General features: G+C 37.8%; 1 protein-coding gene across 14 annotated transcripts in view; it reads right to left on the bottom strand.

Moving 5' to 3' along the window:
• Positions 1-26,292, bottom strand: part of PLEKHA7 (pleckstrin homology domain containing A7) — a 164,552-nt gene that overhangs the window by 15,138 nt on the left and 123,122 nt on the right. For 12 of the 14 annotated variants that reach the window (XM_054827158.1, XM_054827154.1, XM_054827152.1 and 9 more), the window contains 12 exons: positions 23,379-23,898; positions 19,283-19,369; positions 16,933-16,986; positions 10,787-10,855; positions 10,544-10,624; positions 9,055-9,204; positions 7,120-7,221; positions 3,519-3,627; positions 2,052-2,290; positions 1,432-1,620; positions 1,041-1,158; positions 120-199 (listed from right to left, as the gene is read on the bottom strand). In XM_054827158.1, the coding sequence (XP_054683133.1) occupies positions 120-199; positions 1,041-1,158; positions 1,432-1,620; positions 2,052-2,290; positions 3,519-3,627; positions 7,120-7,221; positions 9,055-9,204; positions 10,544-10,624; positions 10,787-10,855; positions 16,933-16,986; positions 19,283-19,369; positions 23,379-23,898 (1,798 nt within the window). The remainder of the gene's footprint in view (positions 1-119; positions 200-1,040; positions 1,159-1,431; positions 1,621-2,051; positions 2,291-3,518; positions 3,628-7,119; positions 7,222-9,054; positions 9,205-10,543; positions 10,625-10,786; positions 10,856-16,932; positions 16,987-19,282; positions 19,370-23,378; positions 23,899-26,292) is intronic. The other 2 variants (XM_054827153.1, XM_054827157.1) reach the window with 1 other exon arrangement.

Genomic DNA, 26,292 nt, shown 5'->3' on the forward strand with positions numbered 1-26,292 from the left:
GGTGTTGGGTCCTCTCCCATACTACTACAATCCCACCTCCTGCTATGTGAAATATATTCTGGGCTTAACTATTTTGAATGGTTCAGACATTTGCTTTCAGATGTTCATTCGAAACTTACCTTGGACCTATCCCTTCGAAGTGTTGCATATGTTGAAATGGTAGATGATTGGTGCAATCTGGAAGTTGATCCAGATAAACCTTTATAAGGAAAAGACAATGCGTTAAAACCAAACGACAGACAAAATGAAGACAAGCGTTAGATATTTTTTAAATTATCATGCTTTTTCTATGATATTCTGGCTACTATTTTAGCTCACGTTTCATATTTTGAGGTTCAGAAGATCATGAGAGGCAAGAAATTTTATTTCAGCCAAAAGTAATGCATTTGAGGTCGCTATTAATCAAAATACAAAAAGATCTACAATAATTTACAAGCTTATATTAAATGAGGTATGGGTTGAAGTCAGCTGTACAACAGTAGATAAGCTGTACAAATCTACGAAGAAAATCAAACCTTAACATTCCCAGTTAGAAAGGAAAGAAAAAAAAGAAAAAAAGAGAATGACTAAGAAATTAATTGCTCTTCCCAAAATACCTTCTCTACCCTCATTTGTGAAACAGGACTGTAGCACAGTGGGGATGGATTGTCAAGTCACATGTACTGTCTGGGGACATTATATTCTTATTCTTTATTGCTTTCATTTCAATGGCAATATAAGTGTTTAAAAAATAGTTGAGTTTGTAAAAGATCACAGAAAAATTACGAGGAAAAATAATTCAGAATATAGGAGACATTCTAACAGCTAATTCCACGTTTTTCTATGCCTTTTTTTTAAGCATTATATACTAAGTTGCTTTGCAAAAGGCCGGTTGTCTGTAACAGCAACATTAAAATGCACAAAATTTCTAGACTTTCACAGCATTGTATAGTTAATCTAAAAATCATGATCTGATGATAAAGACCATCTCCAAAAAATCCTAGAAAAGCACCTATACAGACAGTACTGTTACAAATCAATGACATAAATTCCTGGCTTACCACGGGTAGGTAATGTCTGGTATCCACTGTCAGAGCTTATTAAACCACTGGAAGGTTGGCTGAGGTCACCACCTATCATTGCTAGTTCTGGTTCACTCATGTATGAACGCAGTTCCACCTATATAGAAAACTACTCATCAGCTCAAATGAAGTCACAGACAGCAAGTCTTAATAATCTTAAAACAAGTCCTAAAGCTTTGTTTCTGGATTACGAAATCTCTCTCTGCCATTATTATACGGCATAGATCTCTCCCTGCCATTACTATCTCTCTGCCATTAGCTTGCTCTCCTTATTACAAGACCTAGAGGTCCACGTGTTTTACAGACAGTATCTTTTATTATAGATTCACATATCTTTAAAGTGCAGGTGTATAGGTGTACAAATGCTCACCCTGTAATCTCCATTTACATATTGTCCGAGTTCTCTGTCTCTCTTTCTTTCATCTGACTGACGTTTCAGGCCACGCACTGATGTGTGTCTGATGACAGTGGCTTCTCTTGGGAGAGGTGGAACAGCTGGTGGCTGATCATCAGGACTGTACAACTGAGGGAGAGGAGGTCTGGGCGGTGCTTCATCTTCCTGGTAACAGGAAAGTACAGGTATTTGGCAAACAGTCTGAAAACAGTCTGGCATAAACTGCCTGAAAGTTCATTACATTATATGAGGTATTTGTGACTTCTTTAGCATGCTCTCCTCTGTCCACATCAGGAGCTTGAGGCTTTAAAAATCAAACAAGACCCAAGAAAACAACTAATCAACCACAAAGCATTACCAAGGAAGGCTTTGCATCAGTATGTTCTAAACCAGTATATGGCTACTGTACATAGAGCTCCGGGTTACACACATATATTCTCCTGTAAGTGCTATTGCTCAGCTTCGATACAACCACCTGAAGTGTCTCCCTGTTGTGCCTCCACACTGTGTGCGCTTTGTAACCATGAAACTTTCACTGTTTCTGCCAGAAGTAAATGGAAACATTGGTGGATGAATCTCACAAGAGCACTACTTACAACCTTTGGCTTTAGCTTAATTGGTGACTGAAGAGGCGGCTCGATTTTTTTCAGCTGCTGTGCTTGGGGCTGCATCCTGGCCTGGAAATAAGGCTGTGGATACAGCCTAACCTCCAGAGAGGATTTAACTGGACTGGGTGGAGGGCTTTGCGGAACTGAAAGTTTGCTCTCTGCAGTTGCGAGGGAAGCTGGTAAGGAAGGCACTGAAGACTGAGAAAATGAAGGCACTATTTTTCTCTCTAGGGGAGAAATATACAAATGTGTTAGGTAGTGTTTCTTATCAATAACATTCATAAGAATAGCAATTAGCATCCTTAGACTTCATAAAACAGCCCTAACACTCTGCATGTTGCTTTGAACACAAATGGGGTTTTTTTGGACATAAGAATGTTTGACTGTTCCATTAGGTGGAAAACATTTTCTTGATGAGGATCAAGCAAGCCTTTCAGGCCAAAAATAAAAAACCACACACTTTAATATCATCCAGTAAAATTCCTTGGAGGGGGCAGTGGGAGGGAAGGAGGGAAGGAGGGAAGGAGGGAAGGAGGGAAGGAGGGAAGGAGGGAAGGAGGGAAGGAGGGAAGGAGGGAAGGAGGGAAGGAGGGAAGGAGGGAAGGAGGGAAGGAGGGAAGGAGGGAAGGAGGGAAGGAGGGAAGGAGGGAAAAAAAGCCATAGTCGCACAAAATCAGTTCATAGGCTGTATCTGGCCCCATGCCACAGATTGCTTAAGATGCCTACAGATCTAGACAAAGCTAAGCACTCACAGACATACCTTAAATAAAATAAGATTTCACCACCTCAGAACTACTTTATCTCTGTATGTAAAAGGTAAGAAAGATACTTTAACATAAAGTGAAATTACAGGAGGTGTTAAGAGTCTCTTGCTATCCCAATGCCTTAGGTCTTTTCTTTGAAACATAATAAAGCAATTGAAATGCAGACCACACACACTTTCCCTTCCTCTTTTCCATAGCTGATAATGTTGCTCTGCACCCCAAACGCCTGGCTGAGAGAGAGGGGGAAGGCAACTGCAGCAAGGGCAGCTGGGCAGCATCCACAGGGGAAAAAAACCAAAACAAAACAAAAAAGCAGAGAAGAACACAGAGAGGAGTTCCTGGACAGAATGCAGAATAGATACTATGCTGGTATGAGCCTGGCATGTGACAAACTCTATCTGCAACTTGCAGAATTTACATCATCATCATCATTATTATTGTTCCCTTTATTATGGCTTGTTACATTTTAGCGCCATCAGTATGTGAAAACAAACAACAACAAAAAACTTTCTGCCACCTCAACCAAAGAAATGCCAAGTTGATGTGCTCAATCAACAGAGATTTCTGATGCAACCAATAGCCAAATAAACTAGATTTCCTGCAGTAGAACAAGCTTCTAGACTATTTGCACAAACCCAAAGATTCAGCTGCATTTGTATATTTTTTAATGTTTTAATTATGTTCTCCTTACCTGGATTCTTTATAGAGTCTACTATGGTTTTGTAGTTTGTTTTATTTGCACTCAAGCCAGCTATAACGTCTTCAATTCTCCACAAGTCTTTTTGTATTTGTGTTTTCTCCTGATGTTTGTAGCAGAAGAAAAAGAGAAAAAAAATTATATCTTTTTTTAATTTATTATGGGCTTATCCTTGTTTTGATACCAAAACCAAACTAATGTTTCAGAACTTACATGAAACCTTAGGAGTCTAGAAATGAGTTAAATAATTATTTTAAAATTTTAGAAAAAACCCCTACCAACACAAACCAACATATCTTGTCCATTAAATTTATTACAGTGTTTCCTGAGTCTTGCAAGACTTCCTACAGAAGACCGGGGGAAAGAGACACATCTACATTTTTCTCTACAATATTATTCAGGCTACAAAAACCTAGTTTAATGTTCTACATAAAATGAGCTTACAGAACGTTTTCATTTAAACTTTGTTCTTAAATCCTATACTAACACACTTAAGACTGCTAAGGCAGCCTTAAGAAATTCATCTTGTATATTTAGGGGAAATGTACAATATTAAAAAAAGTAAAAAATTAGTATAGTCTCCCTGAATACTGCTGTGAACTTCCTCATGGCTTTTAATGGATGAAATACAAAACCAAAACTAACTCAGAAGGGCTGACAAACTTAATTTCTGCTTATATTTGGGTTGTTAGGCCTAATGGACATGATGTGTTATAGCCTGAAACAATATATTGCTGCTGTTCAGGATTTGGTCTCATCTTGCATCCTATTTGCTTTACTGAGTCTTTCCAGGAAGAAAGAAAGGGAAGCTTCGTCTGCAGTCTGGTCTCTGCCTTTGAAGGCATCCTGCAGCCAGAGGCCTCGTCTGCTGAAGCCACCACTTCAGTCAGATGTTCATTGCAATCACCCTAAATAGCTATTCTCATCTACTTAATCAAAGCCTGGTAATTCTGCCTTGAAAAATTTGCATTAAGAATAAACTTAGTAAAACCAAGGAAAAACCCAATATTATTAAAGAAAGCAGAAGGCAGTGAAACACTTTAGTTAAGAATCGCTTACAAACTGTTCAAGAACTCTAGAAATTCATCACTTGCCATGAGCTGCAAAATAACCGCTAATTAATCCTATAAGCCTGAAAGAGAAAAACTTTAGTGAAAGCTCTTACACTTCATAGAGCTAAGGCAGGCATATAAATTGCTTACCACTTTCTGTCTTAGATCAGAAAATATGTTCAGTCAGGTTATAGATCAGCAAACAGGGTGCCAAGAACACAAACATTTAAATGATGGAGAATGTTGTTTGCCTGTAGTAAACTCACTCAATTGATGTGACATATCTTGAAAGATTGTCAGGATATAAACTATAAATTTGCACGTTTCATTTCATTTTCCTAAGATTAATCATACCACAAGGAACCAAATGATGGATTTACAATAATCAAGCCTCAGAACTAGTTAAAAACCCCTCACATGTACCAAAAAATCCTGCTTCTGAAACCACTCAGAAAATGTTCGATCAGTAATGTACAAAACCCAGAAGATCTTTTAATATTATTTCTTCCCATTACTTAAATATTGATGTGAAGAGAGTATTTTAGATCAAAAATGGACTAGATCTAAAAGATAAACAGATGAATTTATTTTTAAATTATGAAAGCCGAGATAGCTGTTCACGAAAGGGCATAAATATACTTTATGAGCAAGCATGAAAAGGTAACTTGGAGAGATAAATCAATTTCTCTAACTTCCTTCGCACAGAAACATCATTTAGAATGATTTATAAAACCAGAGGAGAAATGTTTACCAACTAAAAAGTTATCACTGACAAAATACCACATCTCAGTTAATTTCAGCATGCCCAGATCTCCCCAAACCTTAAGCAAAAGACAATGAAGCTACACTCTTAAAAGCAAGATTTACTCTGACCGAGTTGCTTGAACCATTTAGTTTTTTAGCCTCTTAATTAATGCTATATAGAAACATCATTAGCTGTTTCCTACAGCAACTTGAGCCTGCAAATTTATTGAATTTTTAATAATATTCCATGAAAAACTGCATTTTTTAAAATACAGTGTGTCTTAATTTAGTGCTATTGGAAAATACTAGATAAGCAACCTTGAATGTTCATACCCTTGGCAGAGATCAAAACCTCTGTATTATGGGTACTTCAAGTGAGACTTCTTTGAAGGAATATGGTTTTAAGAACATTCAGTACTTTCTGAAAAAAATCAGCTCCCCTTAGTATCTCCAAAATAGGTATACAGAAACATTTTTAAAAATCTTAGCCAAAGACAAACCTATCTATGCATACATATGTAAGTAAGTATACATACACAAAACACATAACATGCATATGTTTGTGTGTGCGCATGTGTATTTTTTTATAATTATGCACATATGTGATATAAGATGATAATAAAACTGAATTAACATTTTTTCTGTGCAAACCACATTGCCTTCTATATGTTTTGCTAAATCACATGTCACACATCCAGTATTTTAAGCATGCTCAATGCACAACTGGAAATTTTTTGTTAAAGTATTTTAACAAAGTATATTTTGTTTAAACCTGTAATTAACCTTTGTTAAAAAAATAACTTCATACAGGGACGATTTTATTCTAAAATCTCCCTGGGATTTTTTGGAGGGATGTATTCTACAGCTGAGAAATTGAATCACTCCCCCAGCCCTCAAAACTAAAAGTAAATGAAAATGAACTTTGAAGATTGATGCAATCTAAAAAAGTTTTACCACTCTAGTGAAAATAAAGAGACTTCAATTCATATCTGATCAGATATTCGTTGCAAATAAATACATTTAAAAATTTAACTAGTGAGCTCTTTTGGTCCAGGATATTTGGAAAAGTAGGCTAAGATTTACGCAAAATGTATACATTAGCTTCATTCCTTGTATTTTGTCTTTTAAATAAAACTATTCTGCTTAAACACGGGAAAAACAATCCGGACTGTATTCCTTGCTCTAAGAATAAAATCACCAGTTGTAAGGAGCTATGTAGAAATAATCTGGTATGCCACATCCAGTTCAGCAAACAGAATAACTTAGCTTCAAACAAAGCTTTCAAAACTGAATAATTGACTTAAAATCAAGATGTCTTTCAATTACCGATGGCTGTTAAACACTTATTCCACTTCACAAAACAATCTGCAGAGATAAATCTTCCATAAATAGAAGAATATGATAAAGAACAAGTAATGACAATAACAAGCTATTGACTGATGTTCTTAAAAATGGATAAAGAAGCCAACAATGTCAGATCAAATAAATGGAAGACTAAGAAGTCCTGCATAGTCTTATAAATTAAATACGTTATCAGTGTCAAGATGTCAGCATGTAATAAAAACATAATAAAATAATGACAAATTTGCATAGACAACTTAGGAGAAACTACTACGCATGCTGCAAGATAGCTAGTTACTGCACAGCTATGCTGTTACAATGTCTGAACTTTGCAAACTAAGCTGCGTGACAGCTGAATGCAGTGCAAAAATTGTGGAGAATTTCTCTTAGGAGATGATAGCTTTCAAGTTCAGACAAAATCATCTCATAAGTAAACGAGTGTCTGGAAATGGACTCACCTGAGATACCAATGAACTATTCATCTGTTCCTGTAAGGCTTTTTTCAGCTGGCTCACATCCTTTTCTAATTTCAGATATTCATTCCAAGCATTTTCCATTTCCTATTAACAGAAGGAATACTCTAATAAAATGTTACAATAAACTTTGAAATCACTCTATCCATTCCCTAACTGAGCACCAAAGTGTTTTTAAGATGGTGGTGTTCTATTATAAAAAGAAGCAAAAAATCCATTTTAGTGTCTGTATTTTTGCTTAGAGTTGACGATAAACTTCAAAATGCTTTATAGCTTGCAAGATCAAATCAAGAATCCCTAGTTAAAAAATTCTGGCCAGCTTCCTCACACAAAATAATTTCTTAAGCATAAAACTGGCATTTAATAGAATCTGAACGATGACTAATATGCTATGAAGGAATCAAGTCTATTCCAGTACCATTTCCTTTTACTTTACTCCACTATTTAAAACAAGTTTGCAACTAAAATCCAAATAGTTACCTAAACCAGAACTCATGTTTTGAAACACAAAGCAGATTATTCTTTAAAAGTTCTACAACCTGTGTTGTAATGACATTAGAAGTGAATAAAGCAGACACCTGAAAAATAAGGCTATCCAATCACCCTTACTTTACTTAGATTATTTCCAGCATCCATGGTACTGTAGCCTGCCTTGTGACCCAGAAAAATCAAGTGTCTGGAGCAATTTTTATGTAAGGAATGATGACGTAGGCTTTTTCTCTGAAGTCCGGAAAAGAGATCACTTGGGAGTTGAGGGAAAGAAATTGTGGAGGTCTATGAAACCATGAGTGGCATGGAGAGATTGGATAATGACTGACCATTCCCCATCTTTCATCATACAAGAACAAGGGTCTATCACATGAAACATGTACAAGTCAGGCTCAAAACAAATAAGAGAGAGTGGCTGTCCACGCAGTGGGGAAAAGATCTGTGCAATACCTTGCCAAATGATGTTTTGGATGCAAAAGGTTGACAGAATTTAATGGGTGACTGTACAGATTCTTGGAAATGAGATCTACTGAGGATTACTAAACAGACAAAAAACCCACCAGCCTCAGGAATTCTTTGAGCAGAAAATAGTTAGAAGCTGGACTGGTTATGACAGGAAATACTACCCACCTCTGCTATCCTTACTCTTCCCTAAGCACCTGCTTATGCCCACTGCTGAAGCCAGAACCCTGGCCTAGGAGCCTTGGACTAGACCAGTACAGCCATTCTTACAATTACTTGCTATTTATGCCCCCAATTAAATTTTAAATGCTGTCTGTGAAAGTTATACATTTTCTACAGGCGCAAACCACTGCATATACGCATTTAAACAATACCAGCATTTTAATGATCAGATCTTAATACAGGAAAGGTGTTCATGCAATTCTAGAAACAATCCTATGAAGAGCTGGTCCCATATTTATTAAGAGGTAGCATTAATATAGTGAGTACGTAACACCCAGGTTTAATATACCCTCTTTCGTGGTCAATTCTTAGAAATATTTTTATTAATAAAAATGCAACATTAAATTGCATTTGAATTTCATTAAATCATAATACAAACAGTAAATTTTGACCAAAATATCAAACTTTCCCAATTCCTTTTCCCCTGGAAAAATATCACGAAATCACATTTGTATTTTCAAAGGACTAGCTGAAATATTTGCAATTTAAGCCCCATACATGAATGAAAAAGGTATAAAAAAATTTTTTTTTAGCTTTGGGGGGGGGTTTGGGGGGGTGGATAGAAAGGAGGCATTGAAAAGGAAAACTAGAGAGATTGTTTAAATTTTTTTTATTCTGGTTTAGTATCCTGTACCTTAACCACATCAGTTCAGAATAGGACTTAACTCCCCTATCCAATGAACAATACAGTTTTACTCTAACTAGTATTCTAATTATCATTTTCTTGAAACAACCAAAACCACATACCGTTGAAACTTTGGATATTTCAGCCCGAATATGTATAAGATCCTCTTGCAACAGTCTCTGCTGGTAAGAAATTTTTTCTATGTGTTGTGGTTGGTCTTTGTACTGTTCCATCTGCCTGTGTAAAACCTCCAAAACAGACTCCAGCTGATCCTAACAAGGAAGATGATGGCAGTAAGCTTACAATATTTACATGGAATTTTATGAATGTACCTGCAGGAAAATAAAAGTTGTTTTCCAGAGCCTCAGCCTTTCCTATAAGCCACTAGAGGTTAGGAGTGGCATCCTGTTGAAGAGACTAAGATGTAAACGAAAAAGTGCAAGAGCCTTAATTAACTATTATAACCAACATTATCTGATATTTGCCATTAAATCTTTCCATTAAGTAGCCAAAACTGTGGAAAACACAAAGCAGCGAGAGGTGAATTTTTCTATTTACAGTCTGTAAAAACCCATAATTTACAGTTTCAGAAAAATTCCTTTAAGCACTATAGAATCATGACAGCCTTACCACAGCACAGCATTAGCTATTTAAGAATAGGTTCTCATTCCCTGCTGTAGTTAAATTAGCCATGTGAGGGATTAAAATATTGTGTAAAACACTAAGTAGGTCTGATTCATTCCGTCAGGACTAAATAACACAATCATTTTTGCACAGTAGCTCTTCTGAAGGATCCATCTGGACAGTACTTTCATAGATTTTTTTTCTGAACCGCTTCAATTTATTGACAGCTATAGTTCATAGGCAGTGGAGCAGATAAAGATACATAGAGGCAAGGAAAGACAAGGAAAGGCAAACCATTTTGGTTTTGTTTACTATTTGAACTCTGACTTGAATATGCACAGAAGAAAGGAGGTGGGTTCCAACTACGAACTTGTCACAGAAGATATTCCAGCATTTCAGTCATAACCCTCAGAACTAAATCCACAGTACTATATATATATACTCGCATAGGTTGCTGAAATGACTACAAATTTGAATCTCTCTCCCTTCTCTCACTCCCCTTTTAAAAAAAAAAAAAAAAAAGAAAACACTCAACCCCCCCAAAAAAACCTAACACAAAATCAACAAACCACAGCACGAGTTAAAGTGAGAGCTCAATATGGTAGCACTCTGCTATTTATGCAAACAATGATTATGCAGGTGAGAAGAACTGCAAATGAAATGTGACTCTGCCTCACACCATATACATATAAAGACATAAAGCAAAACTACACAGAAAAGTGTATGTATCCAAATTTGTAATAAATGCCAGAAAATTAAATGTATGTGGGTTTAAAACATTCATTTTCAAAAACATATTTTCTAAAAGTGGATACTCAATCCTAAAATAAAAACCAATTCTTATTTCTTAAGTTTATATGCATGTCCAAAGAGAACTACTACAATGCAAACAGCATCCAGTAATTTGATTTGCTGTTTGGAATTTTATATTTTATGATTAAGGAAAGTCATTATTTTATTTTATAAAAAACTTTACAATCTACTTACTTTATTCTCTTTAAGGGCTCTTATTTTGTCCTCCAAGTCCTGCAGAATTCTGTCCTGCTCGCAGAAAACGCTTAGCTTGACCTGAAAATAAAATCATATATGATGTTAGATTTTAAAAACCAAGCAGAAAAGTCTCCATGAGCAGTATTTTACCCCAAAGAGCACAATAAAGTGAACACAAAACAGGACAAGATAAATAGCCAAAACAATGGAAGAGGTTCTGAAGTGGTGTTTGATACTTACATCAATATCACTTTCTGCAATCTTGACAGGTTTTGTACTTCGTTCTTTTAACGTGTCACGCCCTGTCACCTAAGAGGAATAGGTTTTAAAGATCTGAGAAAATTGTTGCAAACCAAAACCTAATTATGGTTCAACAATGAAAAGTTAAATTTTGTTAAAAATTCTTAGTTATTAACAAAGATGAATAAAATTTTGGATACAAGTTTTTTCAAATATGGCTTTAGTTTTTAAAAAATGTTATCAGGAAGGATTACTAGTTATATTAGGCTATTTAATAACTCTTACAGTAGCTTAAGATTCTGCACAGAAAAGCATAATCCCACTTGTCTATGGTTACAAAGGTCCTGTTCCTGCAAAACCTAGTCTCAACAGTTCGCCTTTAATAGCTTTCTTGAAGCCAAAGGATTTGAATAATTCCTTTATATGCACAGTTGCAAGAACAGCAGCATTAATTAATGACTAAATATACAACTTTTTGGCAACTATTTCATTCTACGAAGGACAGTCTCTTCCACAGTACAGAGTGAATTTCACAGTACAGCGTGAATTTTATTAAAAACAGACCACTATAAAACTGCTATAGTGGAATTAAATGTAATTAATCTACTTTGACATATTTATAATATTACAAATCTCTCATTCCATAAATCACTTGTTTCATATTCAATTTCTGGTGAGAAGATTATCTTCTCACATAACTCAGTTTTTAAATCAGTACAGAAACTATATTATACTTCCTTCATGGGAATCTTAAAATGAAGGCATGTCTATCTCTGTAGAAAAGTTTATTATTTCCCCTGTCTATATGGGACCCTTTTTGTGAATAAATGGAGTTAAGAGAATAGCAATACAATACAGCTCGTTAATCATACAGGTTTTAAAAGCCTTAAAATCTAATGACTTAATATTACTAGATTAGAACATTTTTAAAGATTCATTAAAGCAAATACTATCTTACCAAAGAAACACCTAATGTTTAGAATTATAGTACTCACATATAGTATATTTCTATTCAAATACAGGCAAGAGTTTATGAAGAAAAATTCACCTAAATATTGTCTTTAATAATATAAGAGCAGAAGTTGTTAGTTTTTTTGGTGGGGTTGAAACAGTAGTTTGCTTTTTTATTGACTCTGGCAATCTCCAGACTTGAAGCTACATAGTTTACTTATTAACCTAACAGCACCTACAGGATCATGCTAGCTTTCTTAAAGTCATTAAATTTTACTGTAAGTGGAGATAAATCTTGTATACAACCTCAGTTTCTCATTTAACACGTTATATGAAGTTAGTCATCTACATATAGTATTTTCAAATAACAAAAGTAGGTTTAAGACAGATGAGCATGGTCATCATTTATGTTTACTGTCTTCTCTCATCCAAGGGCAAACTCCATTCAAAGACTTACCATGTGTTTTCATGCGGTGAAATGTTACTTCCCCACCACCAAAATCAAAAGCATTTACTGCCTCTTAAAACTTCCAGTTTTCACATATGTTCATTTTCAACAATGATGTGTTTTGTAGAAGAAAAATTCTTTATTTCAAAAGTATTAATGGAATTATTTAAATGTTAAATCCTATGTATGATAGTAATGAATAATTAAATATAGGCATAAATACTAGCATGTCAAAGTAATTCTTTTGCATATTTAATTACCTGCAAGCTAAAAGAATACAAAAGCCTTTTTCAAAGCAATGGAATGAACATAAAACCCAGAGTCTACAGATTTTGGGGGTGTTTTAAATTACATACTCAGAACTGTAAAGTGAACATGAGAACATAATGAAGATTTAGCATGCTTTCACATTTTCAAAATTATACATAGGAGTCACTACTTGCCACAATCATTTTCAAAACATGATAAAATGAAACCAAACACTGAGGTCAGCCATAATTTTGCATACAGACTCCAAAAGGGGAAAAAAAAAAGGGGGGGGGGGGGAAGAAAAAATCTTACAGAAAGCTTTACTGTTTACTATAAGACACCTGTAAAAGCCAGAATATGTAAACATTGACTGCTATTTTAAAAAAGCAATGGGATGAGCACATTTCAGATGCAAGCAGTCTTACATGTATACTGGATAGTAACCCTTGTGCTGAGTTCTTTAGCACTTTGTATATCATGTTGATCAGAGGTCCATTATTTTCTATCTGTTTCAAACAAAAGTTTAGCAATAGCTTGTTATAGATGTAAAAATTAAAACCCCCAAACATTACAACTCAAAACTCCATCAGCAGCAGTTATCACATGCTCTTATGTCACACCAATCCTTGAGGTTTATAGTCTATATAATTCCACATTACAGAAGATACAGCTGGATATCTACCTATCTTTTTATTTTGTGGGTAGATTGTTCATCCAACCGTAAGACTTTTTTACCTTTGCAAAACACACTTACAAACACACAACACAAAATAGGATTTGCACAGGCTTGCCCAACTGCAGTTTCAAAAGCGTTGGGAATTACAGCAAGATATTTTCTGTCATGTAATACATAGTAACACTTGCACCAAGAGTTCTATATTGATAATTTGAGCAACCTAGTTAAAACCTCAGCGAAAAAAGTTATGTCGATCACACTTACCCTTCCTCCCATAACAAATACCTGCCATGCCCTATTTCCTTCATTATCTATGTGGCACAAGCTTGCACTAGCAAACTCTTTCAACTGCAGTAGAAACTGAACAGCTTCAGATATTACAGTATGACTGCAGAAGAATGAAGCAGGACTACTGCTAAACCACTGAGAGGGCCTCAGATTTGCTTCAACTCGTTGCACAATTTATACTTAGTGACACAAACTCTCCTAGACTTCCTCATCTGTATTCTGTATAACCAGCTTGGGAATGTTTGTAAACTATTCTGAAGTGAGGCTGCCCATCCATCCCTCCTGTAGCTTGCTCAAACTCGATTTCATAGTCAAGAAAAGGGAAGCTTCCTTCACCACTTGTGTTTCACCTTATTCACAAAGTCATCTTAGAAGCTTGTGGGGAAAATCAAGTTTTTCTTTCCTTGCTCTTCCTTTCTGCCTTTCTAATACAGGGTCTATCCACTTTAGAGATAAAAAAACCCAACTCTGGAAGTCTGTTTGCAGAAGAGGCATGGTTATGCTACAGCGTACAGATACACCATTTCTTTCATGCTCCACGTACCTCTAGTTCATGATTGAAAAAACAATGCAGAGTCATTGAAACAATTTGTTTTTTGGGGGGTGGGGGGGAGTGGGGAGGAAGAGTTTATAATCTAAGGGCAATATTGCTAAAGGAAACCACAACACATGGTATTTGACAAGCTCAAAATTATCAATAATCATTTCTCATAGTGTGAATAAACAGCCTTTAGACTATTTTTATGTCAGAACTAGCTTGCATTCAGGAGAAAACTACTGAAATGGATGCTCTCTAGAGCTTTTTTATTTAATTTACTTATGTTACAAAAATACACTATAATGTTTAACAATATCATCATCATCTTGGTATTAACATCAAGAATTATTTCTTAGAGAATATTTTTAAACTCCCTAATAATAAAAAATAAGCTAGTATAAAAGGATAAGAGCAAGGGGGGGACAAAACATGTCATGACAAATTACTAAATGCTGTGTAACCAGTTACTGTAATCAGTTTCAGTACTATGGCATACATTATGCAGTTAATTGCTTAATCACTATTCCATATTGAAAAGTTACACTTCAAAGCCTCTAGGAAGAGAGATCTTCAGAAATAATGGATTTAGTGAAAAGAAAAAAAGTTTAACTCCAGTTCCAAAATCTTCAGTCCTATCTGAAATTGTTCAGAGTGGGTCTGACTGAAAGCCCAGTGAAGTCAAAAGAGAGATATGGATTAAATGGCTTGCTATCTAAGACTTCAGTGTCTTAAATGAAAGGTACTACGTATATTAACTGTGAATTTGCCATTTTCCACCATTATCAAATCAATACATAATTTGCTTAGTTTCATCCAGCACTCTACTCTTTTCTCCTCTCACTGCAAAACTAAGCATCTCTTCAGTTAATTTATATTTAGTGGCAAAGACAAATTAAATTAATACAAAGACACCTTCTCAAGTTTCACATGAGGAAGTTGATCCTGCCCTCTACTCTGCTCTGGTGAGACCCCACCTGGAGTACTGTGATCAGCTCTGGGGCCCCAGTACAAGACAGACATGGACCTGTTGGAGCAGGTCCAGAGGAGGGCCACAAACATGATCAGGGGGATGGAGCACCTCTCCTGTGAGGATGGACTGAGGGAGTTGGGCTTGTTCAGCCTGGAGAAGAGAAGGCTCTGGGGAGACCTTATTGTGGCCTCTCAATACGACAGACGGGGAGAGACTTTTTAGCAGGGCCTGTTGTGATAGGACAAACAGTAACAGTTCTAAACTGAAAGAGGGTAGATTCAGACTAGATATAAGGAAGAAATGTTTTACGATGATGGTGGTGAGACACTGGAACAGGTTTCCCTGAGAAGTTGTGGATGCCTCCCCCTTGTAAGTGTTCAAGGCCAGGCTGGATAGAGTTTTGGGCAATCTGGTGTAGTAGAGAGTGTGCCCGTCCATGGCAGGGGGGTTGGAACTAGATGATCTTTGGGGTTCCTTCCAACCCAAACCATTCTATGATTAACTTTCTTTTCATAGAAAGATCAGGAGCCCCCATACATTCCTCTTTCTGGCTCCTTCTGTCAGGTGCTATATAGGCTGCAGGAAGGCACAAGGGGAGCTCCTGGGAGACCAAACAGCTCTTCATGTCCCGGACTGCAACAAATCAATCCAGATGGAATCCACTAACAAGTTAAAAACCCATCCTAAACCCATAACACGTTCAGAGGCTTAAAATGTGGCCATTTTTAAAATTATTGTGGTTTATAATGGACAAAGCACTGTGTTTATCAAAAACTTCTCAAGTTGTAGGACTTTTTACATTGAAATTTGCACAAAATTCAGCCAATGGCTTGGGATGCAGTTACGTTTGGCAAAGTCATGAACAAACCAAGAAAACAGCCTAAAACGAAATGCGTCCAACCAATTTTAAGGTCATAGATTAATGATTACATCGGTTTACATATTTGATCATTTAGACTATATATACCACATATATTATGTGATAAATATTATATATATATGACACTATACATATGTGTAATATGTATTACTAGTATTTTCCATTGATATATTTGATTATATATTCAGCCATTAAAACATCAGATAAAATGGAAATACACATACTAATAGGTCCAGTCAGTTCATTAGGTGCACATACACAATGCCCCATGGCATCAGTCAGAACTACGTACACACAAACAACGAGATTAACAAGGTGTGAAACTTCATTGTACTTTGATTTTCAGAAACACCACATGATTTATATATGGTGAGACATCCTACACATCATAGAAAGTGGTAGACTGCTTTGCTAAGCAAAATAATTATACATTTTTGGGTTTTTTTTTTTTCCTTCTAAACCTGCTATTAATAAGTCTAGATTTGCTTTCAAATTGCAAACTATCAGGTGCACCAGAAGTAATTTAGTTTAGACAGATGCTTTGACGCCCAAGATCATTTTTTTTTTTTTCCAAAGGAAATATCAGGTAACATTATTTGGGCAGATTGTATCTACGGATGGATGAATGGGTGCCTTTGAAATCTCTTAGCTGTAATAATATGAAAACAATGACAGGTGCTAATTAATCACCACTTTTTTTACAAGAAAGCAAGACATTATAAATACAGCATATTATAAAAATAAGGAAAAAGTCAGCTCAAGAAGATTTAAAGGGAAAAAGCTGGATTAAAGGAACACCATATTAACATAGAAGAGTTGACTTCATATTGGTTCTAACGCTACAGCAGACAGATTTTGAATCAGGTTTTTTTATCTGATTTCACACATTATACCATTCATCTGGAGTACCAATAACACAAGTTCTTCCTACAAACTGAAGCAACTACATTTTCTGAGTTTGCACTGTAATTGTACGGTCACTACTATAAAGACACTCAATATTCTAATCACAACAGTGATGGCAAAAGACACGGAGTTTCCATCTCTGAACAGAAGGTGATTTGAAAACCTGCGTATACCAAGATGATACGCAGAAGACCACTGGGTTAAAAACCGTAATGGAAGTAGACTCCTGTAAAATCTTACCTTTAGATCCAAATACTCCAAATCCTTTTTCAACTGGATATAAGTGTCATCCGCCTTCAGGTAAGTACATAGGGTAAAAAAAATGCAGTGTATTTGAATGTTTGAAACAATTTCAAAATACTTGGATTGGTTATATATAAGAAAATGGATGAAAGAGAAAACAAAATAACAGAGTGGGAAGTACATAAAAAAGCACATTTGCTCCACCAGCATATTGCTATTTACAGATGAAAAATGGGCAAAATATTTCCCAAGAATATTACTACCTCATGCCCACCCTCCAAACACACAGATTTGCATTTTCCACCTTGAATGAGACACATAACTACCTGAAACAATAGATTTTCAAAGTTATTTTTTTCAAGACTGATTTATACTGACTGTCCCTTCACTGAAAATGTTATGGTGTTGTCCTCCAGCATAACATGTCCTTTTGGGAGAACAGAGAAGACTTGTACCTAACTGAACGTCAGATGTAACTAGAAGCCATTATATAGCAAATCAGAATACTTTTGATCACATTTCATACACATTTCAAGATATGAATTCCTTTATACAGGAAAAGTACAAAATACGTTTTGTGAATAAAATACTGAAAAAGATCTCACTTATATGATTAGAGAATCCATTTTCCCTTTTAAGTAATAGCAATTAACTTGACCCTTGTTTTTCATTGGCTCACCTGTAATTGCTATCAGCTTAATTTTATAGTTACATTCATCTAGCAACATCGTCATTACAGTCGCTTCAAGAAAAGCATGTACAGAAGTCATAACGAAGTTATTTGTCCTTTTTTCAAGAGAGACATTTGCAATACGCAACAAAACAAAGCTTAACTGTTGCAAATGTGCTTTGTAATCAGCCAAAATGCCCCAAAATTCCTAGAATTTTTACTGCTATTTTGACAGGATTTTATATCCTGGGTACATTAAACTTCAGAATAAAAGAAAAACACAACTATACCTTTTCTCAAGTTTTGAGCCAATGAGAATGTGTAGTTAAAAAAAAAGAAAAGAAAAATCCTTTATGCCATCAAATCAATACATCACTCTTGCATTTCTTTAGAGGTGTTCACTTACAATTCTTGTCTGATCAGCTTGTAAGTCTGGCTGAGGACTTGACTAAAAAGTCTGTCCATTTTTGGAGAAATCCCTGTTACTATTACCCATCTTAGTGCAATTGTTCTGTAGGTGAGGTAGTTTGAGGCATATATGAAGCCTTCACCAATTTCAAGAAGTCACTGCATTTTATTCCCAGATGGCTCCATTTTTGAGGCTCTAATATGAACCAAAGAGCTCTAAGTACATTTCCGTTTGATCTCACATTTACAAGTTTCACACATCAGTGCACTCAAGAGCACTGTTGATGATCCAAGATGCCCATGAGCTTTTATGAACCAACATTCACCTGCAGAACCAACAAAGTTACAAGCTCATATGGATGTACAATCTGGCTGATGCATTTCAATTTGCAGGTGACGCAGCATGTGGACAGGGAGCCAATCCCATTACGAAAGCAGCACAAAGAAATGGTTTTGCATTAGAATGAACATTATCTAATATGGTTTTGCGTTATCTAATATTTTAACTTTCATTTCTGAAGATGCAGCATTTTCAGAAATAGTATAAAAAGAAATTATACTTAACACTTCGAAACATAGGCACTGGTGTCCTATAACTTAAAACGCTCATCTTCTATAGCAAATACAGTAGCAAAGAAAAACTGCAAATGACCTGGGAACTACAGAATACCAAAGAATGGGCAAGAAAGCACAGACTCAAGCATGCCACTAATGAAGCATTTGCAGAGTCACAAAATGTCATACGGCACAGATGAGCCAAGCAGCAGCTGACCTGATAGGTGGAATTAGTTGGCAAGTGCTGCAGTAATTGTGCGATTGTGTAATTTCGTATACTAGCCAACTTAGCCTGATGTCTCCTTAATCGAATGAGAAGCAATGTTAGCTCTTCAGGCTGCAGGTATTTAGACACATTGTAAAGAGGAAATTAGCAGTCTTCAGGGAGAGTAACTGTAATTACATTTTTCACCTCAGTGCCCAGAAAGCAGTTACTTGACATGATTAAGCAATTATTTAATTAACTGCGTTTTGTCAAATAAACATAATAAAAGTTGAATCCTGTAATAATAGACAGCTCACCCCTGTTCACGTTGCAGGTAACAGCAAAATTCCTACAGGCTTTACTGGGAGCTAGTTAAGATTAAGTTCTCATTCAAGTTCTTCATGTTTCAACTAATAAAAATACAACTACTATGGAATGAGCAGGATTTTAAAACTTAACTGCAATACTACGATGACACAAAAGGAAAAGTAACTGCTCTCTCAACTTACCGACTTGCCGTGCAAACTGGGTGCACTCACAGTATGTGTCATGTAGCCCATAGCAGGCATAGAGCGTCGATCAATGTGAGTTGAGCTCTGTAAGAAGCCACAGGCAGAATTGTAAGGATTGTGTCAAGCAAGAGGTATGTTGTACTTGTGGGAAAATTCAGAAGATATGCACCTCTGCCACAAATTTTGTATTTGAATTCATGGCATGCTTAGATCAGGGCAACACTCATGGGCCAGCCAGATCCTTTGATGATTAAGTACAACTTACGAATGAACAAATGCAAATTTAGCACCTGTGACGCTGGGCAGATCAGTGGATTCTGGCAGCACAAGATGCACAGCAGAACATGCACAGTGGCTTCCAGCAAATAAAAAAAGTTCCCCCCTACCTAAACATCTCCCAGAGAAAGGCTGGTTGGCTTATGCCCTCCAACAGCAGGCTAGTAGTCCATACAGTGACAAGTGTGAATGCCCTCTTTCAGCCAGGGAACACTAAGCTACTGACATGAGTGACACCTTGTGGCAATAGGTTCCATTAATACCAGGGGTTTTTTTAAGTAATATTTGATCTGCCCTTTTCTGCTTATAATATGAAAACCTACTGCACATCCATTCTTTCATCCTTCTCTTAAACAGAAGAGGAAAACTCTGGTTCCCTATATTGATAAAACCAATATGCATAAACAGAGTTTTATTTTAGGAGTAAAATTTATGCAGCTATATTGCACAGGAAGGGAAAAGACTGCTGTACATTCCTTCGTAAGGGATGTAATGCTCCTTCAACTTACACATGGAGAAACCAATGTCTGGTACAATATAATCAAGAGTTAAAAATATTAATTTCTAGTGCTGCATATCACTAGACTATTTCATCATCTGACAGAATATTATAAACCTATAAATCATAGAATGGTTTGGGTTGGAAGGGACCTCAAAGATCATCTAGTTCCGACCCCCCTGCCATGGGCAGGGACACCCTCCACTAGACCACCTTGCCCAAAGCCTCATCCAACCCGGTCTTAAACACTTCCAGGGATGGGGCCTCCACAACCTCTCTGGGCAACCTGTTCCAGGGCCTCACCACCCTCACAGTAAAGAATTTCTTTCTAACATCTCATCTAAATCGACCCTCCTTCAGCTTAAACCCATTACCCCTTGTCCTGTCACTACACTCCCTCATAAACAGTCCCTCACCATCTCTCCTGTAGGCCCCCTTCAGGTACTGGTAAGCCCCAATTAGATCTCCCCAGAGCTGCCTTTTTTCCAGGCTGAACAATCCCAACTCCTTCAACCTGTCCTCATAGGAGAGATGCTCCAGCCCTCTGATCAGCTTCGTGGACTCCCTCCAACAGCTCCATGTCTCTCCCATACTGGGGCCCCCAGAGCTGGACGCAGTACTCCAGGTGGGTCTCACAAGAGTAGAGTAGAGGGGCAGGATCACCTCCCTTGACCTGCTGGTCACACCTCTTTTGATGCGGCCCAGGACACGGTTGGCTTTCTGGGCTGCAAGTGCACACTACTGGCTCATGTTGAGCTTCTCATCAATCAATACCCCCAAGTCCTTCTCCTCGGGGCTGCTTTCAATCCATTCCTTGCCCAGCCTATAGTCACGCTTGGGATTGACCCAACCCATGTGCAGGACCTCGCACTTGGCCTTGTTGAACTTCATGCGGTTCGCACGGGCCCACCTCTCCAGCCTGTTGAGGTCCCTCTGGATGGCATCCCTTCCCTCCAGCATGTCGACCACACCACACAGCTTGGTGTCGTTGGCAAACTTGCTGAGGGTGCACTTGATCCTACTGTCCATGTCGCTGACAAAGATGTTGAACAGTGACGGTCCCAGTACCGACCCCTGAGGAACACCACTCATCACTGGTCTCCACTTGGACATTGAGCCATTGACCGCAACTCTTTGAGTGGGACCATCCAGCCAATTCCTTATCCATCGAGTGGTCCACCCATCGAATCCATGTCTCTCCAATTTAGAGACAAGGATGTCGTGCAGGACAGTGTCAAATGCCTTGCACAAGTCCAGGTAGATGATGTCTGTCACTCTTCCCTTGTCCGCCAACACTGTAACCCCATCATAGAAGGCCACCGAATTTGTCAGGCACGATTTGCCCTTAGTGAAGCCGTGTTGGCTGTCACCAATCACCTCCTTATTTTCCATGTGCCTGAGCATAGTCTCCAGGAGGGTCTGCTCCATAATCTTGCCAGGCACGGAGGTGAGACTGATCGGCCTGTAGTTCCCTGGGTCTTCCTTTTTACCCTTCTTAAAAATGGGGGTTATGTTCCCCCTTTTCCAGTTGGCGGGAACTTCACCAGACTGCCAGGACTTCTCAAATATGATAGTGAGTGGCCTGGCCACTTCATCCACCAGTTCCCTCAAGACCCGCAGATGCATCTCATCAGGTCCCATGGACTTGTGCACCTTCAGGTTCCTTAGATATTCTCGAACCTGATCTTCTCCTACAGTGGGCGGTTCTGCATTCTCCCAGTCCCTGCCTTTGCCTTCTGTGACCTGGGCAGTGTGGCTCAAGCACTTGCCAGTGAAGACTGAGGCAAAGAAGTCGCTGAGTACCTCAGCCTTCTCCATATCCTGGGTAACCAGGTCGCCTGTTTCATTCCGGAGGGGACCCACATTTTCCCTCGTCCTCCTCTTATCACTGACATACCTATAGAAGCTTTTCTTCTTGTCCTTAACATGCCTGGCCAGATTTAATTCTGTCAGGGCTTTGGCTTTCCTAACCTGATCCCTGGCTGCTCAGACAGTTTCTCTGTATTTCTCCCAGGCTACCTGCCCTTGCTTCCACCCTCTGTAGGCTTCCTTTTTTTGGTTGACTTTGCCCAGGAGCTCCTTGTTCATCCATGGGAGCCTCTTGGTGCCTGACTTCCTCTTTTTTGGGATGCATTGCTCCTGAGCTTGGAGGAGGTGACCCTTGAATATTAGCCAGCTGTCTTGTGCCCCTCTTCCTTCCAGGGCTTTGTCCCATGGTACTCTACCAAGCAGATCCCTGAAGAGGCCAAAGTCTGCTCTCCTGAAGTCCAGGGTGGTGAGCTTGCTGTGTGCCCTTCTCGCTGCCCTGAGGATCCTGAATTCCACCATTTTGTGGTCACTGCAGCCAAGGCTGCCCTTGAGCTTAGCATTGAAACGCTGAAAGACATCTGATAGCTACACTGCATATACACTAGGAAAAAAAATCTAAACCGTGCATGAAGCTGGTATGCAACCTGAAGTCATGATTCTGAACCCACGCTGTGTATCTGAATTTACAAGTCTCTCTCTTTGGCAAATACGTTCCCCATCAGAGCCTGCGGCTGAGGTCAAAGAATTAGGTGAGTACAGAGGCTTTCATTTCCACTTATTCCAGTGTAAGAGCTACCAAGACAAGTAAATTCTACATTGATTCAATCCTGAATTTCCCTGATTTCCTTAGGCAAGGAGAGGCATGTGGAGTACCGAATAGGGAAACCTCTGTCACCTCTGGATAAGAGGGTACAACAATGCCTACAAACAAACCACACTGAAATTCTGCAGAAAGTTAAAATTTCAGATCAACACCATTTGATTTTGGTTAGCCCAATGGCAATGACTCTGCAAAGGGCTTAAACTATCAAATGCATGAAAAATTATGTTTTTAGCCATAACTAGAAACTTAATCAGCTATAGGACTAATTACAATAGCAAAACATGTAGTGAAAGCAGATACAGCAAACACTGAAGACTACAAGCATAAGTAAATAATCAAGAGTTCATCCTGCTGAGTTTTATATTCTTGCCTACTACTCTATATATTTAAATACTAAAATTTGTATATTTTATAGATATAAACATATGCCTTCCAGGTTTTAGTAAAAATATTCCAAACCGATGTGATTTGCCACCAATTTTCCTTTCCTAACCAACAAAATGTAATAAATCCAAAATGATGAGAAATATAAGAATTTGAGGAGAAAATTATTCATTGTATTAACTTTTACAACTTGCATGATCTTTCATACACAAGGAAGGATGCAATGAAAATGACCAAATTAAATTATCAATGTATGACACCACATGTATAATAGTTTGAAATCAGTTACACTGCATACAAACCTTTACAGCATGATTTCGTATCTTCCTGGGTGATCCAGCAAAAGGAACGTCTACAGTCTGTCTCTCATCAGATGGTTTGACTGTAAGCCTTTCTGCAGGAGTATGTGGTCTTCTCAAGGGAAAACTTTTTGGAGGTCCAGGTGGAGGAATATCAGATGGAGAGGGCGGAACAGATATTGATCGTGGAACATCCAATGAACTTTTAGACTTACCACGATCAATAAAGTCTGAAGAACCCACATAAAGCGGGGCAGTGGGGCTGCCGTGTTTAAATTGCTGTCTCTGCTGCCACTCATATAACTGCCAAACAGTTCCATCCTTATTTGCTTTTCTTTCCTCCTGGGACATCTTCAAGTGGCTAACGCGATCTTGCGCGTATTTGTAGTCACTCGGCAAATTGCGGTTTGGCGGAGGTGGTGAGTTCCCTGAAGGCTGCCTGGTATTCTTTGGCAAAGTGTGATAGTTTTCAGGAAAAGGTGGATTGGGACCCTGACGTGTAAGAGTCTGATCAGAAGTCAGGCTGTAAAGAAGGTGGGGGGAAAAAAAGAAAAAAATTTAGCATACATTAATGAGTAGGAGTGAGAGATCTAAAAAAAAAAATCTCTAATGACATTAGCATAGGAGCTACCAGATATAACATACAAGAGTAATTTAAAAACAATTTTAAAAATATTAACGAAGTAATATTAATGAAATCTACCCCACGCAAAAACATTACACTGTATTCATGAAGAGATGCTAACAGTATAAATACAGGCTTTTTAATTTAGCGTCTAACCTAGGATGACCTACTAGAAATAATACTTAGACAAAAAAGAACGTCAAGAACATGAATAAAGGAATTATGTTTAAAGAGCAAATCAGTAAATTAAAATATTTTTCACCGAAAGCCTGCTCACCACTAGGTGGTGCAGTTTACGAACAACAAATGCATGCTCATTATAAAAAAATTACCTTAAAGTGCAAGATGAAATCTCACCAATCACAGAAGGAGTATCTTAGATAATTTTTGTTCATGTGAATGAAGCAAAAAAAAAAAAAAAAAAAAAAAAAAAGGGAGGAAACTGCTCAAAGTCCCCAAGTCTGTATGATTTACTTTCATCTGACCTAACACTACTGGTTCTACTGTTTTAAGTAATACAAGGCTTTTTGCAACAAAGCTCATTGACGAACTAGAATATAAAAAGAGGCATTACATCCTGGCTTTAGCACTGCATCCATAATTTACTTAAACTGTAGATATTAAATCTTTTAGTAGATAGAGAGTTAAGACAGAATTGGCAAAAGCTTTGCCAAAGCGTAGTTAGCTCCCTCTCCTACTTGGAAGTCAAAATCTTTCCATAGCCTCATGTGTAAGAAATTGCCTGTTTAATTGCTGAGTCTCCAGTTAAACATCCAGGGATTTTGCACCTGCAGTCACTTGCCCATTGATCCAGGATCTCCAGACAGAAAACCATTCTGCTAGACTTGCCACAGAGCAACAATACAAAAAAAATAAATAAAACCACACACACCCCCACACACCCCCAAATCAAGAAACTCAGAGCATGGAGCACATTCATCACTCCACTCAGTAGGCTCCACTCTCTGCATGAAAAGGAGACCTAATGGTGTTGGAACTGCAGGAACTCCACATGAAACGAAGGGCAGGATGGAAAGGAACATCTTTGCTCCTCATCCAAGAATAAGAGCAGCAGGGGGAAAAGAATTGCTACCAGTAACTGCTGCTCAGTAGTTGCCTCCATCTATTTCTACTTGCAGGATTTGGCATTGTTGGACTGTCTTGAAATATGGGTGCTCTTGAGAGCATACGTAACTCCTCATGTCAGAAAGCAGAATAACTGCCCTGTGCTGCATGGAGGATTACAAATTCATAAAAGCTCTGCTCTCTCAAAGCACAGAACCTTGGTGTTACCTTAAATTTCACAATAAAGGTTAAAGCAGGCAGGTAGTATGAACAGAGGCGACTCAAAGATCAGCATTTAGTGGTCAAGTAACCTCTTTTATTTGTCTAGCTCATTACATCACGTGTACTCTGTATGTTCTGTACTGCCAATTCTTTCCACATGAAAATCAAAGCAGTTGGTAGAAATGTGACAGGAATGAAAACTCAGAAAGCCTGAGGCAGGTAATGCTTCGAAAGGACATCTGAGACCGGCATGAAGCTAGGACTAGATCCTTTTGGTGATTTTTCTGTGAAAAAAAGGGGAAGGGGGCTTGACCATTCCTATACTCCAGCCTGCTAGAGCCCTAGTGAAAGTATCAGCAAACTACTCAATGCTGCAAACCATCTGTGTGTGGTTATTTTCTAATTGGACGTAAACGGTGAAGAGATCAGCGGGAATTAACGGTAGTCAATGAAATCATCAGGGCTCACAGCTTTAGGAGCAAAAGCAGTCTGAAAACAGAGACTCCATGAGTTTTGGGGGAGGGGGATGGAATATCACACCTTTCTTCTAGAAAAGGATGCATTTGTCTGAGAGGAACTAAGAACTGTTTGGATGAAAACAGTACTTTGAGTAGCTGGGAGGTGCCAGCTTCATGCAATCTTCAGCCTGCTAGAAAAAAGAACAAAGTTGCATGTGCGTTACATTGCATAGGGAAAGTCAGGTTCAAAGCTGAACTTTAGAGGAAACTGCCTATGTATGGGCAGGTTGCAATTTCCCAGTATATGAAGTAGGGAGAAAACTCCAGCTACGCTTTAAGCAGGTGGCATCTCTACCACACAAGGTTTCAGACCCTTAAAAATAACTTGCATTATATAAAAATAGGCACTAAGATGACATAGTAATTGCTATAACAGGAAAGGAACAATGTCCTGAATGACTCAAATCAGTCCACAATGGACTGTGGACAATTGCTTTCTCAAGGATCAAGAGTAAAAATGAGCAAAAGCAAATGTTTTTGAGAATCT

This window comes from Grus americana, chromosome 5, assembly GCF_028858705.1.
Source record: "Grus americana isolate bGruAme1 chromosome 5, bGruAme1.mat, whole genome shotgun sequence".
In the NCBI taxonomy this organism is placed as follows: domain Eukaryota; kingdom Metazoa; phylum Chordata; class Aves; order Gruiformes; family Gruidae; genus Grus; species Grus americana.